The 21,768-nt window shown below is 36.0% G+C and overlaps 4 protein-coding genes across 5 annotated transcripts; 2 read left to right on the top strand and 2 right to left on the bottom strand.

The window, feature by feature from the left end:
* The first annotated feature begins 1,473 nt into the window (after nt 1–1,473).
* abhd11 (abhydrolase domain containing 11) lies at nt 1,474–7,726 on the top strand. The gene is made up of 6 exons (XM_077233233.1): nt 1,474–1,733; nt 2,670–2,805; nt 2,898–3,071; nt 4,069–4,239; nt 4,340–4,521; nt 4,958–7,726. Exons 1-6 carry the CDS (start codon nt 1,579–1,581, stop codon nt 5,091–5,093), a joined length of 954 nt encoding a protein of 317 aa, XP_077089348.1. The 5' UTR covers nt 1,474–1,578; the 3' UTR covers nt 5,094–7,726.
* Nucleotides 7,727–7,779: 53 nt separating this feature from the next.
* On the bottom strand, nt 7,780–14,982 carry bicdl2l (bicaudal-D-related protein 2-like). The gene is made up of 6 exons (XM_077233231.1): nt 12,788–14,982; nt 11,272–11,394; nt 10,900–11,058; nt 10,113–10,186; nt 9,474–9,594; nt 7,780–8,911 (listed from the first exon to the last, which is right to left on the bottom strand). Exons 1-6 carry the CDS (start codon nt 13,148–13,150, stop codon nt 8,618–8,620), a joined length of 1,134 nt encoding a protein of 377 aa, XP_077089346.1. The 5' UTR covers nt 13,151–14,982; the 3' UTR covers nt 7,780–8,617.
* On the top strand, nt 12,791–18,705 carry phkg1b (phosphorylase kinase, gamma 1b (muscle)). The gene is made up of 11 exons (XM_077233230.1): nt 12,791–12,990; nt 14,209–14,517; nt 14,716–14,837; nt 14,978–15,156; nt 15,364–15,418; nt 15,967–16,032; nt 16,721–16,884; nt 16,972–17,062; nt 17,288–17,441; nt 17,561–17,686; nt 17,766–18,705. The coding sequence occupies exons 3-11, from the start codon at nt 14,755–14,757 to the stop codon at nt 18,030–18,032; spliced, it is 1,185 nt and encodes a 394-aa protein (XP_077089345.1). The 5' UTR covers nt 12,791–12,990; nt 14,209–14,517; nt 14,716–14,754; the 3' UTR covers nt 18,033–18,705.
* On the bottom strand, nt 18,171–21,746 carry sumf2 (sulfatase modifying factor 2). 2 transcript variants are annotated; one of them, XM_077233234.1, is made up of 9 exons: nt 21,509–21,746; nt 20,623–20,770; nt 20,341–20,455; nt 20,163–20,207; nt 19,641–19,791; nt 19,448–19,503; nt 19,248–19,332; nt 18,737–18,878; nt 18,171–18,554 (listed from the first exon to the last, which is right to left on the bottom strand). In XM_077233234.1, the coding sequence occupies exons 1-9, from the start codon at nt 21,567–21,569 to the stop codon at nt 18,464–18,466; spliced, it is 894 nt and encodes a 297-aa protein (XP_077089349.1). In that variant the 5' UTR covers nt 21,570–21,746; the 3' UTR covers nt 18,171–18,463. The 2 variants fall into 2 exon arrangements, with proteins under 2 accessions (XP_077089349.1, XP_077089350.1); XM_077233235.1 differs by having other exon boundaries at nt 20,623–20,767; nt 21,509–21,735.
* Nucleotides 21,747–21,768: the final 22 nt, after the last annotated feature.

Below are 21,768 nucleotides of genomic sequence, written 5' to 3'. Positions count from 1 at the left end.
GTCCATTTAGCCATTCCATTGTGTGAAAACTTCCCCTTTAATGTAACCTTCTGCATATCAGAACGTGTTGTTTGTGGGGGAAAAGTAAAATTTTATTATCATATTTATTTATTTAAGGCCATCATATTGAAAAGCTTGCGCCAGTACTGTAATTGAGAACGCTGGACGAGAGCTTGTTTGTGATCATGATATGAAAATCTTTAGTTCATCCATCTCAGCATTTATCTATTATCTACATGATTGATGTCAGCTGATGATACCACACATAAAATGCAAAACTTCTGTTCTTATTTGCTTAGGCAGAGGTGTTTTGACAGTCTTGCTATATAGGCACTGGAAATGTTGAAGTAAAAGCTACTGATAACTGACTGTCAAAGGATATTAATTGGATAGTTAATCCAAAAATGAAAATTACTCCATTAATTACTCACCCTAAGATATATATAAGAGACCTAAATGTCTCTTCAGAAAATTTGGACTAAACCGCTCAATTCCAATCGATAATTTTACCATCTCTTTATGAACTTTTTGAAGTGCTAAAGTGGTTGCTTAGATAGAAAGCTTTAAGATTTCATCAAAAATATCTTAGTTTGTGTTCCGAAGATGAACAAAAGTCTTGGGTTTGCAACAACATGCGAGTGAGTAATAATTAATGACAGAATTTTATTTTTTGGGTGTATCCCTTTAAGTGATATTCATCTGAAATAAGACACCCAATTAATATATGGGTGGCTATAATCTCAATGCTTAAAGCATTTCTTATTTAATTTTCAGCTTCCAATAAACATTGTTAGTATTTTTTAACGAACTGTTCTTTTCTTTGTAACGCATGAAAGCCGTTTGGTTGCATAAACGCATCATGAAGTCTGTTGTCTTGGTCTGTGGCGCCACTATCTGGGTAATATGGGCAATACTACTGATATCAGAATACATTTTTCTCTTTTTGTTTTATTTTCTCCTACTTTAATTGATTGCCTCTCGTGTACGTTCATATGTAGTACACAAAATATTATTTCTAAATGTGTGGTATCTGCAATTTTAATATCGTTGCAGCAGGCATTATAGACGCACGACGTAGTGACATCACGCATCACGTCTAGGTTCTCGTGCGGCAGTGTTGCCATGACCGCTTATTTTGTACAACTTTCGGGTTGTTGTTGTTTTTCATAAAGTTGCTTATAAATGTAACATCATAGATATACCATTCAATATCATCAAACAAAGTCACGATTTTAGGGTTGCAAGTGCTTTCTCACTTCCCGAATAATGTGTAAATGCGTAATATTATAGATGTGTGTGCAAGAGAGCATTTAGTTATTGATTTAGATAGCAGTTATTTAAATGAAACATTTCAATTACTTTTGTTAAATACATTTTAGATTCATATAAATGCATTTTAACCGAATTATAATGTATGTTTAGTGCACGTTTCAACGATAGAGCATTTATTTTGTTTATCCAGCGAGATCTGGCAACACTGTAGCGCTGTTTCCCTAGTGTTAGCTAAACATCATCACGACCTTTGAAGACTCCAATCCCGGTCGAATGAATGAATGAAGTCCGGACACAGGTTTTAGCATGTCAAATTTTGCCATGAGTGCCATGTGCCGTAATTTGACCAGGGGAGTGCTTTGTGGCCCGTTGTCATGTTTATCTGTAACGGGATTTCGGGATTTTTGCAGTGGAGTCTCGCGACTGGACGGCGCTGGCAGTGACAGCGCACGAGCCGTCAGGTGCTTCATTTTAAATCTTCCGGTTCAAATACTGTTAATTACTCAGGAATGCATGTGTGAGGGAGAGCTGTTGCAATATAAAGTTCCATTTACTTTATTTTAAAGTGGTTACCTGCGCGTTCTGTATGTTATCGCATTAGCAAATTAGCCGTTGGTAGTTTAATAAAAAAACATTAGTAAAACCACAGCAAAATGGCTAATTATACATTTTGTTCTGTTTTGTCTTTTATAGATATAACTTAGTTCTTTCGTTATGATTCTATTAAACAAGGCCATGTGTCTAAAAACTGGCAGCTGTGTTTGCCAGAATAATTCTGTAAAAATACAGTGAAATGTAAACATATTTACAGAACAACAATAATAAAAATCCAACAGCTCTTTTCTGCTGAATTAGCAAGGCCACGTTGCTACTAAAATCTGTGTTGTACCTTGAAAATATACTAACATCCACCATAATAACGGGGTAAAGAGATATACATTATGAATTAGAGTTAATCACAAGTAGCTTTTAGTGGAGGTAAATAATATATTGATGCTGGTGCACAGTGTCATCCACACATACAAAACACCATAACGGACAGCAATATGATAATCCAATAAACATTAAGATGTAACATAAAACCCTAATGTACATAAATTATATAAAAAAGAAAAGAAACGATCAAATGTGAAGTGTCACACAGAATTCTGTGAATGTCAGCTGATGGCTTTTCACTCTAAATTATAATGTGATTTGTTCTTTTTTTTACTTCTGAAAATGGTACATCTAACAGTACTTTATTGTGAAATTACATGAATAGTAAGGATAGGTCTATTACAGTTTTTCTCTGTATGTTAACCAATTAATTTTTTTTTTACTGAAGCATTTTTACAGTTAAAATTACTATCGTTTTTTTTTACAGTGTCTTCATCCTTGTCTACTTTGCTTTCTCTTAGTGCTGTGAACTTGACCTACGATGTGTTTGATGGGACGGTAGACAGCACGCCATTGGTGTTCCTTCATGGCTTATTTGGGAGCAAGTCAAACTTCCACTCCATAGCCAAGTCCCTGGTGCAGCGGACAGGCAGGAAGGTATGCTTCCAGTTTCTCCAGTGGTTAAGAGGTGCTGTGGGCTGTTCAGAACAGTCTGTGCGAGTGTCCTGACTGTACTTTTGTCTAGTTAGGTGCTGACAGTAGATGCTCGTAACCATGGCAAAAGCCCACACAGTCCTGTCTTGACCTACGAAGCAATGACCCACGATCTGACGCATCTGCTTGGACAGCTGCACATTGGGAAGTGTGTCCTGATTGGACACAGCATGGGGGGAAAGGTTGCTATGACGACAGCTCTATCTCAGGTAACACATGCTGTATAATTTCTTTCATGCAACCACAACTTAACATCAAATAGTAGGCCAAAGGGTCAGTGACATGAAGGTCATGATGATCTATTCATTTATTCAAAAATACTTAAAAAATGCAATTCACACTCAGTCATTTGAATAGACCACTTATATGATGAAAAAATTAAAAATCATATATTAATAATTTGGATCTTTTTTAGGGGGCATGAAGGTAAAATGTCAGTGTGATACAATTGTCCTTATATTAAAATGAAGATAAAAAAGGCTCATTATAAGAGTGAAGATTTTCAAGAAAGCAGTGTGGCATTTTTTTGTATATGTCTTAGAAAATAAACAGTAAAACAGTTTTGTAAAAATATTATAAATATTTGACCTTTTTATCTCCTAAATCAAAGTCATGTGGTGCAACCAACATGCTGGGGAAAAACAACATGCTCTCATTGTCTGTACGTCTCTTAAAATATCTAATCATTTGACCTTTTTATAACAAGACAAGGTTAGTTTGGCTTATAAAATGTCATAAATGTCATTTCATGAATCCTGAAAAAACAAACAAATCTCAGTTCCTTCAAAAATTTTAAGCAGCACAACTGTTTTCAACATTGATTTGAATAAGAAACTTTTCTTGAGCACAGAAATGGCTGCTGAAAATGCAGCTTTGCAATTACATCATAAAATACGAATAAAATGAAAATTGTAATTAGAAAATTTTATAATAGTTCACAATATTACTGTTTGTACTATACTTTTGATCAAATAATTTACCTTTGCGAGCAGGAGAGACTTCAAAAATCTCAAGACCCCCAAATCTTTTGTGTATGTGTGTACAGTATATACAGTGTGTATATATATATATATATATATATATATATATATATATATATATATATATTATAAAAAAGTAAATAAGCAAGTCAGATGCTTACAATTAATTGTATCCATATAGTAGGCAAAATATGTTATTACATTTTATTTTGTCTCTCTAATTCAGCCTAATTTAGTGGAAGGATTGGTTGTTGTGGATATAAGTCCCTCTCAGACTTCAGCCCGCACCAATTTCCCTGCCTACATCCAGGCAATGAAGGAGGTGAAGATAGCCAGTGATATCCCACGTTCCACAGCACGAAGACTGGCTGAAGACCAGCTCAGGAAGATAGTTAAGGTAGCCATGTCCACACACAAGCCTTATACGGTATATAGTTAACTGGAACATTGTTATAGTGGCATTTCAATGTAATCACCCACATTTATGTTGTTTGCAGGAGCGTTCAGTTCGTCAGTTCCTTCTCACTAACCTGGAGGAGCAAAATGGTGACTATGGCTGGAGGATTAACCTGGAAGCCATCTCAAACCACCTAGAGGACATCATGGCTTTTCCTGATTTTAAAACCACCTATGAGGGTCCAACTCTTTTCTTGGGCGGCAGTAGCTCAGCGTACATAAGGTAATAACTTTATTTAAAACCCTACTTGTACACATGTGCATCATTATGGTTAATATAATCTCTCTCTGTCAACTCAAGTTAAGTCACCAATATTTATATAGTGCTTTATACAATGCTGATTGTTTCAATCTTTAAAATTATTAATTTCGGGCTGTTGTTCAGCTGAAGTCAGTTCAGTGTTGATTCAGTTCTGTTGTAAATATCATCAATTATTAAATAGGTTAATTTCATCTATAAATCAGTTCTGCAAAAACTGATGTCATCGTCCAGCTCAGTTCAGTTCTCATTTAACAGCGTCAGTACAGTCAGATCAATAATACTGTTGAATATTAAGCGTCACTTTTCTCTTTCACTTTTGAATGTTTGAAGTGTCTTAAACACATGTTTATTAAGTCTGGTTCTGTTTTCCTGCCATACCCCTTGGTTATCCTCTTAGCTCTGAGGATTACCCTGAAATCCAGCGACTTTTTCCTAGTGCTGATATCCAATACATCCCAGATGCCAGTCACTGGATTCATGCTGACAAGCCTTTGGATTTCATCAGCTCCATAATCACTTTCTTACAATCATAGTACTTGTCTCAGGTGAGGATACATACAGGTGCGCCCAATGATTAAGGGACAGTGAATGAATTGTAAGGGTGTGTGGACCAAGATGACTGTTATTGAGTTAAATTTAGTCTCTTACCTTATAATGCACAATAGCACCGGTATATAATTCCTGATAGTTAGTGTATTCATTTTTCAATGTGGTATTTGCACTGTTCGTAACATAGTACATTCATTTCAATTTTATTAAAAGGATGTATAGAAATCTGGCCATGACTTTCAATCAAGGACATTTGTTCATAGCTGTTACAAACCAGTGGATCCAGCGGTTTTAAAAAATATATATACTTTACTTCATAACTTGTATGATATATGGACTAGATTTAGATTTTTTGTTGTAAATATTTTGATTTCAATAATTAAAACAATATATATGCTTTATAGCTAAATGATAATTGGACTAGATTTACATTTTTCCTTTTTTTTTAATACTTTAAATTATATATTTTTTTGGTAAGCATGTTGACATGGAAAACCCTTTCTCTGTGCTCTGATAACAAATACAAAGATGTCTATGCAACAGCGTGGGACTTATTTAACTGTTCTCAAGCTGAAAGCATCTCTCACAGTCTCAACTTTTGATTGAATAAGACCACAACACTTTGACGTGCAGCCAAGAATTGTTACTTTTTTTCTGGAAACAGAAATTTGAATTGTTTGTGAAATGTTTTAAATCATTAATGCTATAGGGAATAATAGGTTTGTTTCCGTTGTTTCAAAACTGTTGTGCATGTGTGTTATAAGGTAGGTGGGGTAACGCTTTAGTTTGGGGACCAATTCTCACTATTAACTAGTGGCTTATTAGTTTGCATATTACTAGCATATTGGCTGTTTATTAGTACTTATAAAGCAGATATTAATGCATATTCTACATCCCTTAATCCTACCCCTAGCCCAAACTTAACAACAACCTTACTAACTATTAATAAGCAGTAAATTAGGAGTTATTAAGGCAAAAGTCATAGTTAATAGTGAATATGTGTTCCCCAAACTAAAGTGTGACCATAGATGTTTTATTAAAACAGTTTTGTATGGCTTTACAACAAATGAAGATGCTGCAATGTAACTAATAAGACATCTTTCAGAGCATCAGAAATTATGCTGACAGAACTACAAAAATTAAGGGTTTTACCTGAAAACCAATTTTTTTAATTTGGCCCTGGGTCCTCTTTTTTTTCAAACCCCTTGTTCTGTATTTACCGAATAATCAATAAATCGATCAAGTACACAAGTGTGTGATAAAATACCTGTTTTGGTGCTTGTTCGGCCATTAGATACTGCACAGTTTATCTTTTTGGAGCATTTGCAAGTATGTCAGTGTGATTTATTACAGACAATGTGCCTACCTCTGCACATTTTTCATCTAATCTTGGTAGGTTGATCACTTATTAGTAGGTTTATCACTGTTGGATGTTATTAAAGTACCAAAGCAGGGGTTTATGGGAAGATTTTCCCCGACCAGTGGTGTGTTAACATTGTGTGTGGCCCTCATTTAAGAATAAATGTACATGTGCTATACTGTTTTGGCAGTCTTCAGTATAAAAGCTGCTGTTATAAGGGGATATTTTTGTTCGTTGTGAAAGTGTCGATGTTTCTAAATGACAAGTATTTTGTATATCCATATACAGTACTGGTTATATAAATGTATACTATATTACTTATTATATTTATGACTTTATCTTAATGATCGATATATCAAGAAATATGCTGCAAATTGACATATCCTAAATGTCAGTGTGTATTCTCTGATGTCACATTATCATTGTATTGAATGTTTATGGTGGAACACTAAAATCACAGCACTGCCGTTGCTTGTTATGTCTATTCAGACACAATTAGTTGTGTTTCTGTGTTTACAGGGAACTGTATTTTGCAGAATTATAGCTTTTCACAACTAAAGTTTACTGCCAGTGATTATCAGCAGTGCTAGTGCAATGTCTTTTGCAAGCTGCTTTATCTCCTGCTAGATAAAAACAGTGACTTGGTCGTTCTTTATGGACTGTGTTGTCTGAACTTTTAGCATTTCAATGGACCGTTTCATAAAGCTAGATCAACAGGGATCATTGGAAAATTAAAATTGAGCATAACTCCATTAACTCCTTATGAAACAGCCCATTGATTTAAAGAATGTACATGTATGCAATTCTAAAAGACGAATCAGTTGAGAACGTAATGCACAGACATTTATGTTTTTTTTAACAATATAGTTTGTGCTTAGCTTATTCACAAAGTACAATGAAATTAATATATAGATTGGGTTTGTTATCTTGGCACTTAGAGTATGTGATATATTTTCATTGTACGCAATCTATCCTTGTACTAAATTAGAGAGTTGACCCTATTCTTGATGCTTCATGCAGCACTCTATATTGTTTGTTTGAGTGTGGAGAAAACTAAATGTATTGTTACTATTTAGTAGTACGTAGTGATACTGGTTCTTTGTTTTATTGATCTAATGTGTCCGTAATGACAGGTCATGAAAGAGTGTGTGAGTAACAGTCAGTGTTGAGCAGTTTGTATGGGTGTATTGTCTTTGCATGCCAGAGTGTATCTGTGTGTAGATTTGTTACTACTAAATAAATGTACAAGTCTTCAAACTGCTTATGTGATTGATTTGTACTACCTTACAGACAGTTTTACCACATACAAATGCTGTAGCAACTTCTTTATTCCTACATGCAGGATGGTAAACTTCCTATTTTTGGACAGTGAAAACAGATCTTAGTAGTATGAACAGAGTATAAAGATGTTTATACACAAAAATAAATAGACAATACTTACAAATAATGCAATGCACCAACCAAACCAAGAACAGATAGAGTCACTTACTCGACTGTTTAAACGTTTGGGGTCAGAAAGAAATTAATATTTAGCATTAAATTGATCAAAAGTGGCAGGAAAAAACATGTTACAAAAGATTTCTATTTTTAAAAAATGCCGTTGAACTTTCTGTTCCTTGAAGAAAAATGCTAATATTTCAGTTATACACCAAAATGTTTTCAACATTGATAATAAAAAATGTTTCTTGAGCCCCAAATCAGTAAATTTGAATGATTACTCAACAATTATAGAATGAATATAGTAATGCACAGTGATCACCACCACAACATGGCCTTTGAGCATAATTTAACCCAATGTGGATTAATAAAGTTTTTTTAAAAAGAGGAAAAAACGGTGTATGTTCCTGAAAGAATTATTCCAAAGAGCCTTATAAATCAGCCTTGAATTATATATTATTGTTTCTCTATCACCTTTATTCCCTTTTCTTAACAATAGCCCAGATATCATGTCATTCAAAACCTTCTCAGATTCTCAGTCACAACAGTTAACATCACCTCTACAGAGAAAAGCACATCCACTTTAATGCGTCATAACATTATTCATATTATTATGATGTATTATTATAATACATCTCACTGTGGTGTGGCAATATGATCTAAAGCGAGCAATCAATGAGATGTGAGATCATCCATAGGTTACGTGTCTCGTCAGTCCAAAGAAACCGTTTGAAAATTGTCCTCTTTGTCGCTCATTTGTGGCTGAGACTCAACAGGTCCCTGTGTGGCGATTTTTCCGCGTCTGAACTTGTCTTTCCATCTCTGAGTTGCTGCAGGTGACTGGGGGGTCGACACATGTGTGCGCGGCAGAGTGGAATAATCAGGTTTTTGAGGGAGGGGCTTATTTGAGCGCCGCAAAACAGCAAACCCTTTAGGCTTCTTCTGGGCCTGTTCTTCCTGCTGCTGTTTGAGGAGCTGGTGATGAAGAATGGTCTGAACGTCATCCTGTAAGACACGTGACACAACTCATGACACAAGACACATGAAAATCAACATGGCCAAATCACGTCAATTAGTGTTTTCAAGGGTTTGCAGGAAAACCAGACAGAGTCCAGATGACAAACCAGGATTCAGATCCGGCAGCACTAGCAGCTGTTCTCCCAACAGATTACATTAAATAACATCAATCATATACAGTGTTAGATTATATTAATATTGAAATATGTATGCTAAGGACAAAATCGTTGATTTTTAGAGCTTTTTTTTACTCAGATAAGCCTATTAAAACTATGTTTCAACAAAATTTCCTAAAATTCACCTTGTCTGTGTTTGATTGTTACCACTTTGAAATTAACTGGACCAGATACAAATAAAATATGAATAAATCACAACTCTGTATCAAAAAATATAGACATTTTTAATTAATATTGATATTTACTTCCTTTTTTATTCTTTCCTATTTTTGCTTTCATTAAAAAGCAAAAGTAGCAAACTTTTTAGCAATTATATATTTTTATCAGTAGTTAAAATCTGCAATTAATTGGCATCTGAGTGTGTTTAAACATACTTTCCAGGCCTCCAGCTCTATGGTCAGTTCTAGTCGACTCTGAACAGCTTCCAGAAGTTGGTTGTTTAGAGTCATCATTTCGTTCTTGCTTCTCAATAGCTCAGTCTCCATTGCTTGTTTTCTGCATTTAAAAAAAACACACAAAAAAAACACGGAGTTGTCATGACAGAAATGACAACTCTTGGAGTGTTTGGCTTGGTAATGTGTATGAAAATATTGATATTTGGTCTTGGAAGAATAAAACTGCTACGCTGCTGCTGCAGAGCAAGTACGAAACATGAGTCACTGCTGTGTGCAAGACATGCTGCTGCTGTACAATAGAGCATACATCAATTACCCATAAAAGATCTATACAGGTTTAGCTGGGGAAGGTGGAGAATTTCTATTTGCTGCTACATCAAATTAACTCATTGGCTACTGATACAGCTGGAACCAATCAGCAGTGCCCTATAGAGAATGATGATTGCAAGCACTTTTGTGTTAAGGACCTTGCCAGAGCCATCTAGAGTTTCATGATTATATATACAGTATATATATATATATAATTGTCATCAGATATTTCTGATGTATTTATGATAGTATTTCAATGTCTTATTTCTTGAAAAAGGTCAAAAATTAGTCGTGATCAACTGAACTCACTTTGCAATGGCTTCATCTCTGTCCCACAGAGCTTGCTGTAAAATGGCAGCATCTTCCCCAGACCGCTCCTTTCCCTGTCAATGGTAGTAGATTGGTTTTAAATGGCACATATCATGTTTTTTTTTTAATTATACCTTACCATTAGTGTGTAATATAGCTGTTTTGTGCATGAAAACGATCTGAAAAGTTACAAGGCACAAAGTCCACACAGAACAAAGTTACAAAGCACAAAGTCCAAAGGAAGTTAATCTCTCCAACTCTCTTTGGCGTTTGTAGTCCTGCCATTATTTCTGTGACTTAGCTCTGTCAAAATGCCCGCCTAATGGCTACTTTTGCCCACCCTCAATAAACAGTTGGGTAAGTGATTTCACTATATTGCAGCGTTACATTTCTGGCACATACTCTATGTGGCGGATAAATCAACAACAGACTGTAGCAGTTGACCAATCAGAGTAGACTGGGCTTTTTTAAAAAGGCAGGCTTTAAAGAGATAGAAACAGAGCGTTTCAGGTAGAAGGTGAAAAGAGGTGCTGAATCAATGTAGAGTATAAGAAAAAGCTGTTGTTTTTTACTTTAAATCATGTAAATATATATAGCAGACCCCAAAAATAAAATTACAAACTTGTAAACGGGAATAATATGGGCACTTAAAAGATTTCGGCAATTGTTCTTAAATTTAAGGAGCATGTGAATGGAATGGTTACGTGAGGCCTTACAATGGAGGGATGTGCAAATTCAAAAAAAGAGGCATGCCACATATGAGCTGACGGGCGTGCCTAAAGCTCACCTGAGAGCTGTGGTTAAGGGCGAGACTGCGGGCCACCTTCTTCAGCTGAAGCAATGCAGTGTCTAAAGTGTTGCCCTGGGACGGCTGATTGACTTCTGCGGCTTCCAACTCTGTCAGAGGAAGTAGCAGCTTTACAACAGACTGAACCTCCTCTGCCACCTGACACACCGCAAAAACAATGAAGATGAAATTATGACAAACTCTGATTGCATAAATCAAATCATAATCCAGTCTGTTAGAAGCTGCCATCACTTATTTGAGGGTGTTGTCAAAGAATATTTACAATCGTGGCATGACAAAGTTGAAAAGAAAAAGTTAAGGGTTAAACCTATGAGACAGAAAGTTAATTAAAAAGCATTAAGACAGACTTACCCGCTGTCTGTTTTCACTCCATCCAGGTCCACTTTCGTTTTGTTGTTCCAGCCTATCCACCTGAGCCTTGAGCCTCAGACTGCGCTGCCGAGATAATGCCACCTCCCGTTTCACATGTTTCAGCTGTAGCCATAGAAATCACAACATTCATGCTTCTTTTGTTCATATAGCTACACTTGTGTGCATGTGTAAATCAGACTGACACATCTGCAAACATAAACACATATGTTCTTGTCTCCTTTATAACCTTTCAGAAGAATGAGACGGATGGAATCTTGCCATTCCGGTGAAACTAGCAGGACACATTCAGAACCAAATCTGAGATGACCATGTACTTCCTAGTGATTTGATTTCAGAAAAGTGTTTAGACTAAATGTCTAAATTCTCGGTGTGTCAAAAATGTCTTCGTTGTTTTAGTTGTAGTTAAATAGGGATCATTAGGAAACATTAATAATGCAGCAAAATGAAATCCACATTCCAATGAAAGTTTGTCCTGGACATGGGTTTGCCTGTAAATAAAGACACCTGTACATTATTAGCTCTGAAGAGTCATGTTGCTTTAAAAAGAATTTGGCTGAATAAAGAAAAAGTGGATAAACATTTGTCAAACAATGATTGGCCATCTGGTCCTCTCATTCATCTCGTTCTTTTGTTGTTTGTTTGCTTCTTCAATTATAACATTTATAATATCTCAAAATGAATAATAGTTCTGATTATTTAAATCTGTTATTCTACTGCCCTGGCATATATGTGCTCCTATGTCTAATACTTTGTTTTTACATCATAAAAACAAAATAAAACAAGTATTTAAAATCCTTTACATTACGCTATACTGTAAAAAAAGTTGCTGCCTTAAAATTTTAAGTACAATCAACAATATGTTTAAGTAATTTCCACTTAAATTATATTAAACTGATTTAAAAATCTGAGTTGAATCTAGAATACCTTTTTATATATAACTTTAAGCAATGTAAAAACATGTTGTCATAAATAATTGATCACATCACTTTTGCAGTGTAGTGAATGCTTGTTTGAAAACAGTGATTTGTTATGAAAAAAAGAAAGAATTACAGGCTACACTGAAGTTTTGTATATTTCTTAAATAGAGTCTGGGTGAGGATAATCCAAACTGTCAAATTGTTTCAAATTTAACATCTCAAAACAAAAACAAATTATTAAAGAGATATAGGCTACTATGAAAATGTAAAGCTGTTAAAATCATTGAACAAAAAATAAATAAAAATGAGACGGCAATCAAAAACCTCTTAAGCAGTTATAGATTTTGGGTAAGGGATAATTCTGTCAAATTTAACATTTTAAAACGCTTTAAATTTAGGAAATGATAATTAAAGAGATACAATAAAACATCTATTTAAAGCTATTTAAACCCCCTTTTCTTTAAAAAAAAATACACGGGACAGAAATCACCATTGTACAGCTCAGTTTCCCTTTTTTATTTTTCGTTTTGTTCCGTATTGTGTTCACTGATTGTGAATCACTGCACTTAATGGCTCACCGTGGCAGACACCGGGCTGGACACTCGTCTGCGAAGTGGGCTTCCACTCCGGAGCAGATCCGGTAACCCTTCATCTATGTATGACCGAAGGGGCTTCGGGGTCCTGTCCGGGTCAGAGTGCTCAGCTTGACCTATCACATCTGTATCACCGCTGTTGCCGTCCACTGCCAGCTGTTCTTGTAACTCATTCAGTGTGGACAATGGTGAGCTGTTACACTCTCTGTCCATGTTAGTGTCGTGACTTGAAATCGAATCCTGATCGTCAGTTAATCGTTTGTCCACTTCCTTAGTGGTGAGAGGAGAGTCCAGGAGGTCATTGAGTTTGCGTAAAGTTACTTGTGAACCTCTCCTATAGGTCTCCATTATCCTCTAATAGCGATCAAAGCTAAGCAGCATGTTCTTATTATGGGAGAGACTACTGAAACCGAGAAGAGAGAATGTCTTCAAACCAGTTTTTCCTGCTTTTTGACGCTTAGAAATGTCATGTGTGCGTCAACAATCCTCACCGGGTTCGACATCACATGGTTTTACCTTATAGGACGGTGGCTTTTGTAAGCCTTTACGCAGATTAATATAAACATGACGAGATGCTTGTGCGTGTTCAGACACGTCTGTCGAAGAATAAAGGATAACGCCCTTTGATTGTTAAGCTTGAACAACACACTTAGGCTATCATATCATTAAGTCTCCTTAAGAGAAATGTGAGAGCGAGAGAAAGAAATTGCATGCATATTATAAAGGTTTAATGTAATGCTGTTAACATCATCCGATTTTTCTAAAGTAAACAAATGGGCACAGGCTGTTCCGTTTGGCTATGCCCTCACCCTTACTCAAATAACAGCTGGTCTATTTATAAAGCGTAGTAGATTGGAACTCAGACTCGTTTCCCCGAATCGGTTCTTTTGAATAGTTTGAATCGAACAAAAAAAAGGATTCAGTGATTCTTTTACGTAATATACCCTATAAAGTAGGCTACCTCAATATAATAGCGGTTTTTCATTATTTTTATTAAAGTTTATTAATAAAGGTTGTAATTCGATGTGTATTGTTTCCTTGATTCAGCAAATAAAAATTAGAACTATGATTTATTTAGGCTAGCTACTGCTGGATCCGCTCTGAACTATTTCCAAAAAACAGTCAAATATTCTGTCAAATTTAACACTTCAATGCAATTTTATAATCTATGAAAGAGATGTAGCCTAAAATAAAATGTAAAGATATTCAAATCCTTGAACAGAAAATAAGTCCGAAATTCTAAACACGTTTTATTATAGCAGTCTGGGAGAGCAATAATCCAAAATAGTCTAGTTATGTGTAACATTTCAAAACACTTTAAAATTTGGACAAAAAGGAATAAAAACAAAACTATAGGCTAACCTTTGAAGAGAACCGTTTAAACAACTTGTATGCATTTCTTACAGAGTCGGGATAGGGATCTGGATCTGACTGAATCCGTTGGGAGCTACGATTGGCGAAAGAAATGTTCAGACCGAGGAACCGGTTCGACATGGTTCATTGAAATGATCTGGTCAGAAGAACAATTCATTAACGAAACCGACATCGCTAATTTATAGCCCATACGCGCCTGGACAGAGAGCTGGTGCACTATCAAGGTTGTGTAAAGTATTTTGTTCTTGGTGGTGCTGTAACTGAGAGAAGTCTTATGGACGAGCAAAAGAGCGAGCTGCAACTTGCGCCATAAATTGAAGGGCGAAACGCTATAACGTTAGGTGAGTGAACTCAGCCATTCAAGAATAGAATGCTGTTTGGCTTTCTAAAACAACACAAAAATCATTACGAATTACAACAATAACAAAAAAAAATTGATAACAAATTGTTATGAAATATAGGCTACACGCAAACAATACGACCCTTGACAAAGTTAAACATGGATTAATGTGTTTGTGTGTGTGATCAACTTTAAAAAGGACAAAGCATTTGAAGTACTGGATTTCTGAATCGTCAGGATGACAAAAGAGAAGGAAAACCCTGAATGGGTTGGTGGTCAGGAATTTTATGACAAATATGAACCAAAGGAGATCTTAGGAAGGTAGGTGTCACCAATCTTTATGAAGTTTGTTTCAGGAAAAAGAGGCATACGAATATAAAAATAAATAACAATAACAATGAAATTCTTACCTTAAAATTATACTTAGCCTACTTATCAGTCCTGAATTTATTTTCTCCCAGAGGTGTGAGCAGTGTGGTTCGTCGATGTGTGGACAAACGGACTTCCCAGGAATATGCAGTAAAGATCATAGACATCACACCATCAGACAAAATGACACCTCAAGAAATACTAGAAATCCAGCAGGCCACTGTGAAAGAGATCGACATTCTTCGAAAAGTGTCCGGACAAAAAAACATAAGTATGACTGTCCAGTGGAAGTTCCTCTTGATCCCTCAGAGACTTTTACAATACTACCAAATATAATATAATGGTGCTATAAAACAGAAAATCATATAAAATCAATCTTTTAATTTATTCATTTTTTTTCAGTTACAAATTTGAAAATTGTAAGGCTATTTTGGTTCTGCGAGAAAAAAAAAATAGGATGTCTTTTCCTCCCCAATAGTTCAACTGAAGGATTGCTTTGAATCAAAGGCCTTCTTCTTTTTGGTATTTGATCTGTAAGTATGACACACACCATCTCTCATGTCTGTGCCTCACTGTCACACACCCTTATATAGACACCCAAGCTATATCTAGGGGCCAACATATTATAGACTTGAGCCAGTATGAAACAAACCTAGCAAACATTTTGAAATGTCATAGCAAACACCCACAAAACTATAGAATTTTGGTTGCAATTTTTGCACAGGCAAACCACTAAAAATCAAGTTTACAGCAGAAAATGGATTGCTCATATTAACCGTTGGGTTATTTACAAGTTTGCTAGACTTCTACATGTTCTTTGTGGAGATTATCTGTTGGTTGACACTGCAGCGTACAGATAGGACACTGCCTATTCTAAGAGCCCACAACAAACTCATTGCCAAGATGAGACTGTTTCTGCCAAACGCCTGACTCTCAAAACAAAATATCACCCCTAATCCCTTCCTTTGTCCAGACACTTATATTTTGAACAGATGCAGTTAGTTTTTCTTATCTTTCATCATTTTACAGGCCTTGACATTACTGTTTTGTTAATGTTTAAAGATGAATGTTGTTTCAACAGGATGAAGAAAGGAGAACTCTTCGATTACCTCACAGACAAAGTCACCCTAAGTGAGAAAGAGACACGGTCAGCTCCCTCGAATAATCCAATTGTGGATTATCCTATTTAAACAAACAAATCCTATGCTAAAAAGGATATTATATAATCAAATGCTTTAAGATGTTGCCAACAACGACAGTGCATCTTGATGGATTTAAAGTTAGTTATGTCACACTTACGAATGTAGTGTTTTTATACTTCTATTAATTTCCTCATACATTACCATTCAAAAGTTTAATGTTTTAAAAAAATGTATACTTTTATTCAGCAAAGATGCATTCATTTGATCAAAAGTGAAAGTAAATATATTTATAATGTTACATTAATAATATTAAGCATCACAACTGTTTTCAACATTGGTAATAATAATAAATGTTTCTTGAGCAGCAAATCAGCATATTAGAATAATTTCTGAAGGATCATGTGACACTGAAGACTGGATTAATGATGCTGAAAATTCAGCTTTGCCATCACATGAATAAATGACACTTTAAAATATAATACAATAGAAAACAGTTATTTTAAATTGTGATAATAATTAACTTTTTTGTCAAATAAATGCAGCCTTGCTGAGCACAAGAGACTTTGTGCTGACTACAGACTTTTGAACGGAAATGTACATTACAACTTGAATCCACTGTAGCGGTTGTTTTAACCTCAGAGGTAAGATCTTGATTATTGCCACTCAGTTTTCTCTTCTCTCACTCTTTGATAGAAAGATCATGCGAGCTCTTCTGGAGGTGGTTGAGTATCTTCATGCCCACAATATCATCCATCGTGACCTGAAACCAGAAAACATTCTGTTAGATGATGATGTGAATATCAAACTCACTGACTTCGGTCTCTCGATCCAGATTGAGCATGGACAAAGACTGAATGGTGAGTGCTTATGAACACCTTTAAATATAAGCATTCAGATTGCAGATATTGTAGTTTAAAGCAGCTGCCTCTGTTTCACCCCTATAGAAGTTTGTGGAACACCAGGTTACTTGGCTCCAGAAATTATTGAGTGCTCCATGGATCCCAACCACACTGGCTATGGGACTGCTGTTGACCTGTAAGCACATACAATAAGTATGCATCAGTGATATTTTAGTATTATTTACATACTTTTTAAATTTTTGTTTGTTTAAATTTTTTTAATAAACAAAAATGCTTTAGAACACTTAGTCTTAGTTAACATCACTGGTCTGCATAAACCATGCATAAACGCATGAACTTCCTGAACCAGAAGAAAATGAATTGATTCTTACATAACCTTCTTCTGTCTTCTCTTGTGTAGATGGAGCACTGGCGTGATCTTGTACACTCTTCTGGCTGGATCTCCACCGTTCTGGCACAGGAAACAAATGCTGATGCTTCGAATGATTCTTGCAGGGAAATATGAATTCAGCTCTCCGGAGTGGGACGACCGCTCAGACACTGTCAAAGACTTGGTGTGTGTTGGTTGTTTTAATTCGTTGTGGTCCTGTTTGTCTTGCTGACAACCAGTTTTGAAAGAACTTATGCAAAATTGCATGGAGAAAAAAAAGTCAACTTGTTTTCTTCCCAGTAGATTTCCAGATTATTAGTTGTGGACCCGCAACTTCGCTATACAGCTACAGAAGCCCTCAATCACCCCTTCTTCCAACAGTACAGGGCCGCAGAAGTCCGTCATTTCAGCCCTTACAGGAAGTTCAAGGTAAAGAGCAGATGTTTTAGATGATTTTTCTTAGAAAGCATTGACTTTGAGGTTTTGAGTGTCACCCCACACATTGCAGGTTATTTCTATGACCGTACTTGCCGCCATGCGCATCTACTGCAACTACCGGCGTGCCAAACCTGTGACCAAGGAAGTGATCTGCAGCGACCCGTACGCCATCAAACCTCTACGCAAAATGATTGACGCATGTGCCTTTAAGATCTATGGCCACTGGGTGAAGAAAGGGCAGACTCAGAACAGAGCAGCTTTATTTGAGAACACACCAAAAGTCATTCTGCTGTCTATTGCAGCTGAGGAGATGGATGTAGCACACAGGACTTGGTGAGGGTTCATCATCTCCAGTTACTACAAGATACCACAATTTACCTCAAGACCATGTTGATAACGGTCCAAAAATAGACCTCTATTGCTATGACAGCATATCAGACCCTTTTATTTACACAGTGAGAAGGAAACAAGTAAATTATCTTCCAGAGCCTTTTATTTCCTTTTAAAAGCTAAAAAAGTCAAACCAATAAAAATGTATGGTATTACAAATGCATTTTAATTCCATTACGTGGTTTAAATTTTATATCTAAATGATTTTAATGATTAGAGAACAACTATAAGATAGGTTAAGATTTTATTTCACAGTATTTTGTGGGGGAAAAAAGCAGATATAACACTGAATTACAAAAGTTTATGTCTCCACGGGAGAAATGTAGTATCAATCCCATAATGCACCACTGGCATCTACTAGTCTTGAACATTTGGCCCTTAAAACTCAGTCCTTTTCTGTTTTGCATTTGAGCTCATTGCACAGCGGAAGCCCAGGTTATCAGAGGCTGAATCTGGTGTGTTTCCCATCCTGCATGTGAGAACATAAAATACACATCATATTTGTTCATCATTTTCTCATAAATTGCTTTGGACAAAAGCTTTAGCAATTGTTGATGGACCTGCTTGGTATCAACTGGAACTGTTACAAGAAACACTAATAAAAGTCTAATAAAAGCTGACTTTGAGTAATATGCATAGAGCATGACTGACCTAGTGGTGACACGAGCTCTGTGATTGGCTGAGCCATCGGCAGTGTCAATCCAGGATGCTCCACGCAGGACGTACATGGTCTGAGCACCAGGAAAATTTGACGAGGTCCACTCCCAGACATTACCCAGCATGTCATATAGTCCTGGCAAAAGGTGGGATGTTATTCTCAAAATTCAGTTCGTAAGTTGGGGTCACTTTTTTCAGCCAGGATGCATTAAACTGATCAAAAGTGACAATAAAGACATTTATAATATTACAAAAGATTTCAAATTCAAATACATGCTGCTCTTCTTAACTTTTTATTTATCAAAGAATCTTGAAAAAAAATGTATCACAGTTTCCACAAACATTTTAAGCAGCATAACTGTTGGTGAGCATTAAAAAAAAATGTACCAGCCCCATTCAGGTAGATTTTTTCCTAGGTTGCTTTGTCTGTCTATGAATAACGTATATTGTTGTTGATAATATGTGACGCACCAGAAAGTGTAACAGCTCATGTGCCGTACCCTACCATAGTTATTCTGTGGAGGATAGGCAGTTACAGGAGATACACCATGATAGCCATCTTCTCTGGTGTCCCCATCTGGAAACTGGCCCTTTTGTACAAAGAGTTTACAATTTACCAACAGGCTAAGGACTTCAGAACTTACAAAATATACACAAATATACACTTCTCCTTTAGGAAATGGACAAGAATATCCCTCAACACACCTGCCAGAGGTTAGTCCGGTTCAGCAAAAACTTGTTGCCCCATGGGTATGTCCTGCCTGAAATACACATGTGCTGGCTATGAAGGTTGCAGTACATAAAATGATGCATAACATATGTACAATACTGCATGACAAGAACAAGACAGCAGTTTTTTTATTTTGGTGCTGAGAGGCACAAGGCTGTTTAGGCATGCCTTCTAGACCCCCACGTGCAGCCATTTCCCACTCCTCCTCAGTTGGCAGCCTTTTCTTCTTCCACTGACAGTAAACTTGGGCATCATTCCAGCTGACCTGCACCACGGGGGATTCCAGTCTGGCCTTGATACCAGAGCCGGGTCCTGCTGGCTGCACACATTTAAAAAAATAAATAAAAAATGCACACATTTAAAGTGTAAATTAAATAATTAATAAACAGTAAATAATTGTTTAGATTATGTAATACATTTATCTTTATAAAATGTGACATTGATGAAAATGTCTGGGAAGATATCTTGTGAATTACAATTTTTTTATTGAAAGGAGAAAAGCAACATACAGTAAAACCATGCAAGTTACATTTTCCTTCCTTCTATTTTTATTATAACAACCCCCCGAAACACCCCTTCCCTAGGCAGCTTAAATACAACAGATTAACATAGCATCTGGTTACAAAGGCAAAATATAACAATTATGTCATTACATCTTTTCAAGGCTGCACATAGAATGTTAACTGTCACCTGTCTCCAGGACACTTTCTCGACTGGTAACCACCAAGGAGCAGACTAGGAAAGAGGAATGGGGTCATTTTCAAGAGAATAGAGGGTAAAAGAGAAAATATAGTACAAAAGACAGTGTTTTGGAAATTCCCATTTAAATACTTTGAAAAACATTCCGCTCCTGCTGTGGGTTCATTACCTCAATTTTTTGAGTGACCTTACTTTTCAGTTCATCTGAGACAAAATCCTGGAACACAAAACTCCAACCAAACGTTTCAGCCTCTGTTTTATATTTCTGCAGTCTGACGAATTCCCTGGAATAAACGGAAGCACTTGTATCAGGCCAGTAAGAAGACACACAAGCTGTTGAAATAGGCAAGATTAACCTCTACGTTTAAAAAGTATATTTGGGCATCATATGGTGCATTCCTAAAAAAGGCTGCTCACTAGGTTTTGAGCCAATGTCTTCAATGACAAGTACCTGAAGTCAGAGTTAGTGACAGGATATTTGTCCATCTGAAACGGCAGGAGAGTCACAGCTCGTGTTGGTGATTCCCCATCTCTCCCATCAGCGGCACTGGTTCCCATCATCATTATTCCACCAGGAATAAACACCATCTCATCATCTGCTAAAACAAATTGTTATTCATCTTAAACAAGTGTCTACTAACAGCAGATGCTTGGTCCACTTGATTTTCACTGAAATATCACAGATGAATGTTTCAGCTATAAGAACCTTTATGTCCCAACAGATTTTACCTATTTTTTTTGTTTTGTTATATGAAAATCGCAGCAAAACCATATTGGAAACTTTTCACCATGTTTTTTATTTATGTTGCTACTTAAATGTCTTTTATGTAATAATTTTGTTTTATTGTACACTTGCCCCAGACCCAAAAATATTAGCAAAAGATATTATTTATCATCTGAATAAAATGATTACATACAATACTATATCAGTAGATATTGTATAAAAATGTATGTATGTGTGTGTGTGTATATATATATATATATATTATGAACATAAATTACACCCCTCATTTGTGTTGTCATTACAACCAACAGTTTTTTTATTTCTACTAAAGTTTGTACTTTTTAATCAAAATGACAGTCAGTGCAGAGCTGGAGATGAAATGTGAGGCACCATGCGTGAAGATTAAAAACTATATATGACAGAATACCTTTATTGAGCATCAAGTTGTAATTTTGTGTCAGTGGACATACAATTTCAGCTATTAAAACTACGTATTTATTATGACAGTGATGGGTAATACCACGTTACAGTTTGAACGTAGTAACAATACATTATGTTAGTATAAACTTTTTAAGCAAAGTAATAAAAAAGCTGATTTGGGGCTTCCTCCTACCTGCTGCACTGGACATGGTGCACAATAATACGAGATATAAGGTCTCCAAAAAGATCATCATGATCAATATAAAGGCACGTGATGGGCAGATTCAGTTCAGGGTCTGATTTATCAAACTAAAAACTGAACAGGCACACTAGAGTTCTTCTTAAAGCATGAATATAATTTGGTCAACAACGACACTGAGGTTCAGTCATTCGGATTCACTCTGCTGACTGTCACTGAACATCGTTTAAAAGTGTTTATCGCCACCTATTGGT

The sequence above is a fragment of the Siphateles boraxobius genome, unplaced genomic scaffold (assembly GCF_051911475.1).
Source record: "Siphateles boraxobius isolate OS27281-9 unplaced genomic scaffold, OSU_SipBor_1 18, whole genome shotgun sequence".
Classification (NCBI taxonomy): Eukaryota; Metazoa; Chordata; class Actinopteri; order Cypriniformes; family Leuciscidae; genus Siphateles; species Siphateles boraxobius.
This window is presented reverse-complemented; position numbering and strand designations above follow the sequence as displayed.

What these genes read in the sequence shown, in the direction of transcription:
- bicdl2l (XM_077233231.1), bottom strand. Translation starts at nt 13,150, where the DNA reads ATGGAGACCTATAGGAGAGGTTCACAAGTAACTTTACGCAAACTCAAT. An exon ending in GGAGTGAAAACAGACAGCGG is followed by an intron (nt 11,059 to 11,271) that starts GTAAGTCTGTCT and finishes GCGGTGTGTCAG; the next exon opens with GTGGCAGAGGAGGTTCAGTC. An exon ending in AGAGATGAAGCCATTGCAAA is followed by an intron (nt 9,595 to 10,112) that starts GTGAGTTCAGTT and finishes TTTTAAATGCAG; the next exon opens with AAAACAAGCAATGGAGACTG.
- abhd11 (XM_077233233.1), top strand. Translation starts at nt 1,579, where the DNA reads ATGTCAAATTTTGCCATGAGTGCCATGTGCCGTAATTTGACCAGGGGA. An exon ending in GACAGCGCACGAGCCGTCAG is followed by an intron (nt 1,734 to 2,669) that starts GTGCTTCATTTT and finishes GCTTTCTCTTAG; the next exon opens with TGCTGTGAACTTGACCTACG. An exon ending in AGCTCAGGAAGATAGTTAAG is followed by an intron (nt 4,240 to 4,339) that starts GTAGCCATGTCC and finishes TGTTGTTTGCAG; the next exon opens with GAGCGTTCAGTTCGTCAGTT.
- sumf2 (XM_077233234.1), bottom strand. Translation starts at nt 21,569, where the DNA reads ATGATGATCTTTTTGGAGACCTTATATCTCGTATTATTGTGCACCATG. An exon ending in ACCGGACTAACCTCTGGCAG is followed by an intron (nt 19,333 to 19,447) that starts GTGTGTTGAGGG and finishes TTTGTACAAAAG; the next exon opens with GGCCAGTTTCCAGATGGGGA. An exon ending in AGAGCTCGTGTCACCACTAG is followed by an intron (nt 18,555 to 18,736) that starts GTCAGTCATGCT and finishes TCTCACATGCAG; the next exon opens with GATGGGAAACACACCAGATT.
- phkg1b (XM_077233230.1), top strand. Translation starts at nt 14,755, where the DNA reads ATGACAAAAGAGAAGGAAAACCCTGAATGGGTTGGTGGTCAGGAATTT. An exon ending in TTCTTTTTGGTATTTGATCT is followed by an intron (nt 15,419 to 15,966) that starts GTAAGTATGACA and finishes TTGTTTCAACAG; the next exon opens with GATGAAGAAAGGAGAACTCT. An exon ending in GCCCTTACAGGAAGTTCAAG is followed by an intron (nt 17,687 to 17,765) that starts GTAAAGAGCAGA and finishes CACACATTGCAG; the next exon opens with GTTATTTCTATGACCGTACT.